Source organism: Ranitomeya imitator, chromosome 7, assembly GCF_032444005.1.
Source record: "Ranitomeya imitator isolate aRanImi1 chromosome 7, aRanImi1.pri, whole genome shotgun sequence".
In the NCBI taxonomy this organism is placed as follows: Eukaryota; Metazoa; Chordata; class Amphibia; order Anura; family Dendrobatidae; genus Ranitomeya; species Ranitomeya imitator.
In genome coordinates this window covers 205831348-205842803 of record NC_091288.1, presented here as the reverse complement: position 1 = coordinate 205842803, position 11456 = coordinate 205831348, and the positions used below count along the sequence as shown (strand labels likewise).

General features: G+C 44.4%; 1 protein-coding gene across 1 annotated transcript; it reads left to right on the top strand.

Annotated features, from left to right (window-relative positions):
* The first annotated feature begins 3085 nt into the window (after positions 1-3085).
* LOC138645324 (voltage-dependent calcium channel gamma-3 subunit-like) lies at positions 3086-11035 on the top strand. The gene is made up of 3 exons (XM_069734538.1): positions 3086-3172; positions 7882-8022; positions 8679-11035. The coding sequence occupies exons 1-3, from the start codon at positions 3103-3105 to the stop codon at positions 9194-9196; spliced, it is 729 nt and encodes a 242-aa protein (XP_069590639.1). The 5' UTR covers positions 3086-3102; the 3' UTR covers positions 9197-11035.
* The last annotated feature ends 421 nt before the right edge of the window (positions 11036-11456 follow it).

The following is an 11456-nucleotide window of genomic DNA, read 5'->3' as shown; positions in this document are numbered from 1 at the left end:
GTAGGATCCGCGCAAGACTCATACACTGAAGATCTGGGATCTGTTCTCCAAGATGTTTGGAAAAACCTCCCACAGTGTAGAAGTGACAAGAACTGATGAAATTAAATATATTTATGATTTAGATTTCTCTTTTCCTCATTCACTGTGCACCTTGTGAACTGAAAAAAATAAACTATTAGCACTTCTATTTGTGAAAGCTTCTTACTTTGCAGCATTTTCTCACCTGCGTAAAACTTTTCCACAATACTCTATATGTATATACATCTATATATATAATTGTCTAAGGGTTTTTCTGTCTGTCTGTCTGTCCTGGAAATCCCGCGTCTCTGATTGGTCGAGGCCGCCAGGCCACGAATTCTGGAATCATCATTGTCCTCCACTGCTGTCAAGTGCCGCCATTGTGTTGTCTAAGGGTCTAATTGTCTGTCTGTCTCGGATATCAGCCAATCAGCGATATTAGTACGGGATTTAAACACCACTGACAGCGCAACATACATACATACATACATATTCTAGAATACCCGAAGCTTTTGAATCGGGCCAACATCTAGTACATTATAAATATATACTCAACTTTGAAATTTAAGCACATCACAGGATAAGTAGACATGTTAATGATATGCAAATGATTTTTAAAAAATGGAAACCGGTATGATGATCCCTCGTGAAGGCCTCGTTATGGCCACGTGGTCTCGTTAGAGTCTAAGAATGGCATCAATTTTGTACTATAAGTGAAATTAGAAGTCATGGACCGAGCCTAATGTGTCATATAGTGTCTACACGCACCATCAGATGTTTGCATGAATTGGGCTACGAGGCGACATCCAGATACAGGTCCTCAATTGACCTCTCGCCATAGCTCTTAAATGTTACCATGGTTCAGAGCGAGACAATGGAGGTTTGTCATCTTCGGTCATGAGTCCCGCTTTTGTTTTGGACGCAATGATAGCCAGAAATTGGTTTGGGTTCCACGTGAGCAACTCCATGGAGAAGTCTTTTACAAGCGAATGTCAAAAGTCCTAAAAGCTGTTTTTCAATATTTATATACATAAAAGACCTCGGTGTCTCCCATGCATGGTCCTCACGGCTGAATGCCTACAGAGTTGAGCTTCATGGATTAATTTGAAGTCTTGAAGAAATTCTATATCCAGAGAAATAGAAGCTGCAGAGTGAAGTATTGGAGATGAAAAGAGAGAAGATGAATTTGGGCAGGCACACAGGAATTAGGAGAGGACCAGGGAAAAACCAGGCTAATGCAGTTTGCTAGCTAATACACTAGAGACATACGATTGGATCCGCAGGGGCCTGGCTGAGGATCTGCATGGGCGTGGCTGGTGAGGAGCAACTGGAGCCTGTGTCCCATGTGCCAAGGGGCAAACAAGCCCTTTTCCTTCGCCAGGGTATTTAGATGACTAGGAAAACAAATTAAATTACAAAAAAGGAAAATGGGCTGATGCAATAGTTTGGGCTCCCTGCATGTTTATTATCTAGTAGCGCCCCATTTTGAAAGTATCACAGCTTGTAAACGCTTTTTGTAGCCTGGACAAGAGTCTTTCAATTCTTGTTTGAGGGATTTTCATCCATTCTTCCTTGGAGAATTCTTCCCGTTCTGTGAGATTCCTGGGTCATCTTGCATCCTCCATTTTGAGGTCCAGCCACGGATTTTCAATGATGTTCAGATCAGGGGACTGTGAGGGCCATTGTAAAACCTTCAGCTTGTGCCTTTTGAGGTCGTCTACTGTGGATTGTGACGTGTGTTTAGGATCATTATTAGAGATGAGCGAATATACTCGTTATTCGAGATTTCCCGAGCACACTCGGGTGACCTCCGAGTATTTTTTATTGCTCGGAGATTTCGTTTTCATCGCCGCAGCTGAATGATTTACATCTGTTAGCCAGCATAAGTACATGTGGGGATTCCCTAGCAATGAGGCAACCCCCACATGTACTTATGCTGGCTAACAGATGTAAATCGTTCAGCTGCGGCAAGAAAAACTAAATCTCCGAGCAATAAAAAATACTTGGAGGTCACCCGAGCGAAATCTCGAGTAACGAGTATATTCGCTCATCACTAATCATTATCCATTTGTAGAATCCATCCTCTTTTCACCTTCAGCTTTCTAACAGATGATGCTGTTATGTTTGCATCAAGAATTTGTTGAAATTTCATTGATTCCATTCACTGTCCATAGACACCCATACAGCATAGAAGGCACCAAGTCTGAGATGTGCCAAGATCTCAGATTTTCTTCTACTCCACTTCCATGATTGTTTCTTTATACACATGGCCAGGTGGACCATAATCTGTCATAGTCTGGACGTGGTAGGACAAGGAGAGTCCCTGAGATCAGTGCATCACTAGGCCCCGAGATTTTGTAAACTCTTACACGCATATATTAGATCAATAATATTTCAGAAAATTTGGTCTCCTTGATTCTATATTGGCTAAAAGAAAACTCTAGTTGTCCTATATACAAAAGACACTAGAAATAAGTAATGTAAAATAATCCCGGCTCCTCAAGGCTTAACTGCTCCTGACCCGGGCTGCTGAGAGTACATGACTTCTATACTAAGGCAGGACGTAAATTTTTGAGTGAAAAGTTAAGTAAAAAAAAAAAATGACGTCTGCTTTGTGTTTATTTTTTTCCATGTAAGGCTACGTTCACATTAGCGTTACGCTAATGTGCGTCGCTGTTGTGTCGGCGACGCAGCAGCGACGCAGCGGCGACGCACCCCTATGTTTAACATAGGGGACGCGTGCGTTTTTTTGTTTGCGTTTTTCGACATGTGCGTCGTTTTCGACGCTAGCGTCGGACGCACGAAAATGCAACAAGTTGCATTTTTCGTGCGTCCGATTTTCGTCAAAAAACGACGCACGCGTCGCAAAACGCAGCGTTTTTGCGCGCGTTTTTGGTGCGTCGCGCGTTGCGTCGCCGTTGCATCGCCGACGCACCGGCGCGCAACGCTAATGTGAACGTAGCCTTAATGACTTGCAGGACCCTTCATCTCTGAAGACGGAGTTTTTAAGTTCCAATATTTTTTTGGCACAGTCACCGCCTTTGTATAACTAGTTATCTCTCTCCTGCAGGAGCCTTCAGAGGAATGTGCAAGAAAATTGATCATTTTCCGGAGGACGCAGATTACGAGCAGGACACGGCAGAGTATTTACTACGTAAGGATTTTACCTTGAATGATCTCCCTGTCCGCTCTTCATCCCCAATAACAGGCGGTCTGGGCTATTCATAGTCAACTTATACATCCTCAGCAACTTCCCTTCATGGCAGAATAGGGGACAAAAAGGGGCGAGAAGGTGGGAGCAAGCCAGTCCCAAACTTGTGGATGTAATTATAAGGAGAAAGGGTCTTTGGAGAGCACTGGAAAAAAATAGTTTGTATTCAGGTGGGGGGCCGAAGGTATAAGCCCCACCGACAAGGCTGGAGGACAATATACTATAGCAGATAGGTAGCTTGCGGTCCCCTCTGGTGCACAACTGTAGATAGCCAGATCTTCAGTTCACAGCCACAGGATAAGACAAAGTGGTAGCAGATAAAAAGGGCCATGCCATTTTGCAGTGTCCTGTAAAGGGATATTCCCAGGCAAAAGCAAATGCAAAGACTGTGTAGTCAGGTGACATTAACTGTAATTTGTCCCTGGTCTTGACCCATCTTGGGTGGCATAGATTGCAGATTTATTCAAGCTTGGACTGGCCCATGGGGGAACAGGGGAATCCTCTGGTAGGCCCCTGTGAAGAGATAATTGATTACCAAGCAAATGCAAAGATTGCCCCTGGACTTGGCCCATCTAGGGTGGCATACATTGCATACTTATGCAAACTCGGACTGGCCAACGGGGGAACAGGGGAATCCTCCGGTAGGCCCCTGAGAAGAGATAATTGATTACCAAGCAAAAGCAAATGCAAAGATTGCCCCTGGCCTTGGCCCATCTAGGGTGGTATACATTGCACACCTATGTAGGCTCAGACTGGCCCACGGGGGAACAGGGGAATCCTCCGGTAGGCCCCTGTGAAGAGATAATTGATTCCCAAGCAAAAGCAAATGCAAAGATTGTCCCCGGCCTTGGCCCATCTAGGGTGGCATACATTGCACACCTATGTAGGCTCAGACTGGCCCATGGGGGAACGGGGGAATCCTCCGGTAGGCCACTGTGAAGAGATAATTGATTCCCAAGCAAAAGCAAATGCAAAGATTGTCCCTGGCCTTGGCCCATCTTGGGTGGCATACATTGCATACTTATGCAGACTCGGACTGGCTCAAGGGGGAACAGGGGAATCTTCCGGTAGGCCCCTGTGATGGAGTTCTAATGAGTAGTGCGCTTGATTCACAATTTGCAGAAAAAAAGGTATGATCTAATTATTCAGTAAACAAGCTAGCCAAATCTTTATTGCATAGAAGCCAAAGTAATTTTATGTATTAGGGTCAGGTTATTTTTTGCATGTAGCGGAACAGTGGGCCCCAAGAATCAATGTTACCGGTGGGCGTTTGCCAGTCCGATACTGTAATTATGGATTTGAGGGTTAGGTGATCATTATGTGTCATCCCTCTGGTGTGACATCAGAGCTGTGCTGTGCACTCGGAGTCAATGTGATGCTTTCTTCTTCACTAAGGGAAAAACTGCAGCTGCATCCCCCCTCTACTCCCCACCTGATATTCACTTTAGTACATAGACACTGAGGAGGTTTCTAAACAAGCACAGAGGGTCTACGGGTACGAAAAGGGGAACGACAGATGTCAGGGAGGTGAGGAAGTCATAAAGATAAATCCAATGGCGTAGTAGCTGATTGGTTTTTGGAGAATGGGAAGCAGGGGCCCATGGCGTTCCTGATTCACTAACAGGATTGAGTCACCTGGAAGATTATTAAAAATATATGAAAAACCTGGTGGGAGAGAAGGGTAGATATTCTTAGGAACTACCCAGGACCTTTTCCACAGCAGAACGTGAAGGAGACATTTGCCTTCACTGTCTTGGGCACCAATATACTTGGAAGCTTACATTTAGTAATGCAGATCACTTAATCGACTCCTAAAGAGACCCCAATGGCGTCTTCACATAGGTAGCTACTAGATTTGAGCAAAATGATTTGCAGAACCCTGGTCCAGGGTCAGTAGTCCATGGCCACTGGACCGGAGCCTTGTGGACATCCTCCTACCTGCCGGCATCACAAGAACTTCTTCTGAATATTAGGTCAGGTGCAACGTCATCGTGATGTTGTGCCGGGCCTAACACTTAAAAGAGGTGGCGGATTGGTGGCAAAAAAAGGTGGAGGTTTGGAGGACCTTGACCCGGTGACCACGGATTGTCGGCTAGGTCAGGGAGTTACATGCTTGGTCTGGTGACCACGAACTGTCGGCTAGGTCGGGGAATTACATGCTTGGTCTGGTGACCACGGACTGTCGGCTAGGTCGGGGAGTTACATGCTTGGTCTGGTGACCACGGATTGTCAGCTAGGTCGGGGAGTTACATGCTTGGTCTGGTGACCACGGACTGTCGGCTAGGTCGGGGAGTTACATGCTTGGTCTGGTGACCACGGACTGTCGGCTAGGTCGGGGAGTTACATGCTTGGTCTGGTGACCACGGACTGTCGGCTAGGTCGGGGAGTTACATGCTTGGCTCCTCTTTTGGCACAACGTCTTGAGTGCATTAAGACCGATTAATCAAAAGAGGCACTGGTGGGTAGGAGAAGGTTGGTCCAGTGGCCACGAACTACCGATGTAGCCACTGGACCATGGATTAATATAGCTCTGATGATACCGGGCGCTGAGAGTCAGCTGAATCCTCCCACCATTGTCTACATTTACAGAAAACCGAGCAAAACAGACTGGTTGCTGCAGAGCTCGGCCGCGGAGCGGTCAATAATCAGTGACTTCCATGTCAATGTAGCGTGCCGGTCCCGAGCCAATCATGTGCGCGGCTCCATGAGCCCCGAGCAAGTCGGCTGATAGAAACAAGATGCTCGCCGGGATTCTGGATAAATAAAGACACTCTGTAACAAGTTCCTTGCAATCTGGATGCCCCCGGCCTTTCTCGGCCTGGCTAGATAGCTTTATATTTATTGAGAGACAGACGTCTATTTTTCTTTGTGTCTTTTTATACCCTGGGAACTTTGAACCTGTTCTCTCGCATTAGAGAAAGCGCAGAAGTAGATACACAATTGTTACAGGAGGGGGGAAGAAAAAAAAAGAAAAAGCTGCAAGAACAGACGCCGGCAGGTAGCACATTCACAGCCGGAAAACGTTAATCAAAGGGACGGGGCTCTTATCCGAGTCACCAGGTGAAGGATGAACCAGGAGAAGACGCCGCTGTGTCCCTAGAATCGAAGCAATAGACAAAGAAATACAAGGGAGACGGAAGATAGATAGATAATAGATGGATAGATAGATAGATAGATAGATAGATAGATAGATAGATAGATAGATAGATAGATAGATAGATAGATAATAGAGAGATAGATGATAGATAGATAGATAGATAGATAGATAATAGATAGACAAATAGATAGATAATAGATAGATAGATAGATGATAGATAGATAGATAGATAGAGAATAGATAGATAATAGATGGATAAAACATAGATAGATAGATAATAGATAAATGATAGATATATAATAGATAGATGATAGATAGATAATAGATAGATAATAGATAGATAATAGATAGATATATAGATAATAGATAGATGATAGATAGATATATAGATAATATATAGATAATAGCCCGATTCTAACGCATCGGGTATTCTAGAATATGTATGTAGTTTATTTATGAAGTTTTCAGAATAATGCAATTGATACACAGGTTTCGGCCAGCCGGCCGTGACCAATTAGTGAAGCAGGGTTCCAATTCTGTTATGTTTTAATAATAATTAGGATCCGCTGCTACTTCTTTTTCAAATTCTGCGCCAATTTGCGGGCGGACTGCGCCTGTCGTTGATTGTTCGCGGTCGGGTGTGACCAATCAGTGAAGCCAGGGCCTGCTCCAGGTTTTTGAGGGCCCCTGGCGAAAGAGTCTCATTGGGCCCCCCTCTTTAACACATACCACGATTCATGATGCAGATACAGCAGAGAAATATAGCACAGCCACACAGTATATAGCACAGCCACGTAGTATATAACACAGCCCACATAGTATACAACACCGTCACGTTGTATATAGCACAGCCACGGAGTATATTGCCCAGCCACGTAGTATATAGCACAGCCCACGTAGTAAATAGCACAGACACATAGTATATTGCCCAGCCACGTAGTATATTGCCCAGCCACGTAGTATATAGCACAGACACATAGTATATAGCACAGACACATAGTATATTGCCCAGTCACGTAGTATATTGCTCAGCCACATAGTATATAGCATAGCCACATAGTATATAGCACAGAGACGTAGTATATAACACTGCCCATGCAGTATATAACCCAGGCCACGTAGTATAGAGCACAGCAATGTAGTACATTGCCCAGCCACGTAATATATACCACAGCCACGTAGTATATAGCACAGCCCACATAGTATATAGCACAGAGATGTAGTATATAACACAGCCCACATAGTATATAGCAATGTGGACACCATATCCCTGTTAAAAAAAGAAATAAAATACAAAATAGTTATATACTCATCTTCCGTCGGCCCCCGGATCCAGGCTAGGCTTTTACCGATGCCCCTCGCGACGCTTCGGTCCCAAGAGTGCATTCCGTAGCTGGACCTCCATGCTTGACGGAGGCCCAGCAGCCCCTCTACCACTTCCGATGATACCGGCATTACAAGTGGTACATGGTCGCCCCTCCAGATTCCGCCATAGTTTCTTATATTACAGTTTCTGGTCTCTGCTGTGTATTCATTTATTCCTCTGTCTCTTCAGGTGCGGTTCGAGCTTCCAGTATCTTTCCCATCCTTAGCGTCGGCCTTCTGTTCTTTGGGGGTCTCTGTGTCGCGGCCAGCGAGTTTTACAAAAATAAGCAAAATGTCATTCTCAGTGCGGGGATCTTCTTCGTCTCGGCGGGTGAGTATTCGCTCAATTTGCCCAGTTTTAACAAAAGAGTAGTTATATATTTTTCACTTAGATCTCGCATGTTTCTTAATATTTCTTTGTATCAGTCGGAGCTTCATTATTCTGCGGCAGAGATCCAGATGTCCCCTGCAGTATATGGCTCCTATTGTACCAAATAATAATGTTATTTCACTAAGCTCCGCCACCTGCATTCATCACACGACTCAATGACAGTGTGAAGCAAACCTACATTTCTCCGTAGCAAGATATTCAACTTACTACTTTTATTTGGCTGATTGCTAAGGACATTACTTTCCCCGGATCTTGCACAAGTGGTCCTAGATATTGCTCCACTTGCTCAACTATGTGGTTTGTGCAAAGATGTCTCTTCCCGTAGACAAGCACATTCACATGTGTCCTCGGTCAAAAAAGAAGAATAAGTTGGTCTCAGCTTATCTTCCCAAAGACCATAAGGACCCAAGTGCCCAATTCTTATCTCCATCCAACATCCATGATCGGGAGGTCTACACATTAGATGGTCGGCATCGATGTGTATGGTCAAGACCACCATGGTTGGTAGAAAAACCTCATGCTTTGCTATACACATGACATTTTGGATCTGGACTACCCTTAGAATGATTTTGGCTAACGACTCATTTCTCTTTCAGGCCTGAGCAACATTATTGGAATAATTGTCTACATTTCTGCCAATGCCGGAGACCCCGGCCAAAGTGACTCCAAGAAAAGCAACTATTCTTATGGTTGGTCATTTTATTTCGGGGCCCTATCATTCATTATTGCCGAAATGGTTGGAGTTTTAGCTGTACACATGTTTATCGAAAAACATCGGCAAATAAGAGCTAAATCCCATTCCGACCTCTTCAAGAAGTCTGCCTTTACCCGGATACCAAGCTACCGGTATCGTTTCCGGAGGCGTTCCAGCTCCCGTTCTACAGAGCCTCGCTCTAGAGACCCTTCCCCTGTAGGCAAAAGTTTCAACCCTATTCCCACTAGCGATATTTCCCTCTACACCTTAACTGCCCGAGACCCTACCAAGATGACTGTTGGCTCTTTACTAAATTCCGAAAGGGAGCATAACTTTCTTCAAGTTCACAACTCCATACAAAAAGACTACAAGGAGTCGTTACACAACAATCCTTCCAACAGGCGCACCACACCGGTCTGAGAATTGCAAGACAGGGAGATAATGTGACCTAAACAAAGAAATACGGTGGTAACCGGAGACGGTCACAGAGCTGTTTATTCTTTATATATTATTTCAATCAAACTACAAACCACATGGCGACAGGAAAAAAAAATCAACAATACGTGTCACTTCCTGTTCGGAATGTCACTTCCTGTTCGGAATGTCACTTCCTGTTCGGAATGTCACTTCCTGTTCGGAATGTTACAACAGCGCCAGAGTTTAAGCATGGAGCTTATATGATGACCTATATGTTGTAACTAATGACTTGGAAAGACTGTCTAAGTTGTGTAAGTGTTTGTGTTTTAGGATGATGTAGGAACATAATGTTTCAAAGGTAAATTTTGCTTTTTCAGAGGGAAAAATCAAGCTTTTACAGAGCAGAGGATGAGAATGTTTAATGTAATAGATATTGTGCATAATTGATGCTGTTTATCGGGGGGGGGGGGGGGGGTTCTGCAGAAGAGGAGATAAGGACATGCCACCAGATATTTTTTAATTTTTTTTTTCTGACCAGCTTACGTTTCGAGAGGTGAAACCGGGACAATATATAGCTTCCAAATGATTGTATAGCCAAACTTTTGAGTTATAGATGAGTGACGGTGAACCACGATGCATGAGGGAGTGTGTAGTGCCTGTCAAGAATATACTACTATGTATCTTAAAGGCACAAAATATACACGACGATGCCGGAGTGAAGAATTTTACCCTACGTTGAGCACACTGGTGCTTTCAATGTTTAAAATTCATTATGTTTTCTTAAACCTCCCAAAAAAAGAAAGAAAAACTGTGCGCTGAGAAATGTGACGCTGGTTGATCTCCCCCACGCAGAATTCGAGAGAGTTTTAAAGTGCCGTTATGACAAGTGTGGGGGAGGCGCTGATGGGTGCGCTGTTGATGAAGACATGATGGGCCAATCGGAGAACGAAGACTTGTGCATCAACAGTTTTTGTGAAGAAGTGTTTGACTGGAACATACAACTAGATGAAACGAAAACTCTTTCAGGGATCGCGCATCTTCCTCTGATAGAGTTAGTCCTGATACATGGTATGCATTACAGACAATGAAGGACTTCAATGTGCGAGCGATGTCTTCTAAGGATCGTCTCTAGGGAATGTCAGATAGACTCGGAACGTCTATGGAAATTGTGAAGTGGAGCTACGATAAATACTGAGCTGTGCAAAGTGGGAGAAATTTCTGATTTGGCTCTAAGTCAACATTCCAATTTTTTTGGGGGTTATATAACTAATTATAATAAATAATAGCAAACATTCTGGTCTGATAATTAGATTTTCTGCGCACAGGAGACGTAGACTGTGTGCGCCATATTGTGGGCTAAATCAAGACTAATCATGGGGTTTTTCAGGAACATTTAGGAGACGACCCTTGTCTTTGACGGCTGAGGCAAGCAACATCGGAGTATATCCGTATGAAAGACCGATCCTGGTAACGCAGCTTGTCTTGTCCCGTCCTATTCAAGTGTCCAGTCACTACATCAAAGGGATACGATCGTTGCGGTCCGACACCCGAAACCAGAGTGAGCAGGTTGAGATGAGATGAAAGCTATGTTAGAAAAGAACATCTCCCACAGCCTGCATTTCTTCTCGTCCTTCCTCCTCTCTCTCCTCTCAGCTTCTGACATAGCTGCCTGAGCTTCAGCTGAGACATTATCCCAGCTTTGGCAGACACACAATCCCTCGAGAGGTGAAAGGAGAGCTTTCTCTACCCACACAACCTGTCCTGCTGAGAGTTTAGTATGGGTTTTGTGTTCAGTAATGCGACAGCGACAATTCTAAATAAAAACATTACAATCACCCCCCCAGACGAGATGAGTGTCAATAATTAGACGTATCAATTTATTTATATGAATGTATTTTCAGATGTATTCATTTTATTTGTTGGAGAACCCCTTTAAAGAGAACTTGCTACCGAGTAAAAAGTTGTCAGTTTTTAACGCTTATTTTACTGCAGCTGCCTAAACACACACCCCAGAGCAGCCTAAAGACATCCCGCAAAGCAGCCTAAAAACATCACCCAGAGCAGCCTGAAGACATTCCCCAGAGAAGCCTGAAGACGTTCCCCAGAGCAGCCTAAAAACATCACCCAGAGCAGCCTGAAGACACGCCCCAGACCAGCCTAAAAACATCACCCAGAGCAGCCTGAAGACATTCCCCAGAGCAGCCTGAAGACATTCCCCAGAGCAGCCTAAACACACACCCCAGAGCAGCCTGAAGACATCCCC

Bases quoted from the DNA above. Each gene is read 5' to 3' on its own strand.
- LOC138645324 (XM_069734538.1), top strand. From the start codon at position 3,103: ATGTGCAAGAAAATTGATCATTTTCCGGAGGACGCAGATTACGAGCAG. The intron at 3,173-7,881 runs GTAAGGATTTTA...CTGTCTCTTCAG, and splicing joins CACGGCAGAGTATTTACTAC to GTGCGGTTCGAGCTTCCAGT. The intron at 8,023-8,678 runs GTGAGTATTCGC...TTTCTCTTTCAG, and splicing joins GATCTTCTTCGTCTCGGCGG to GCCTGAGCAACATTATTGGA.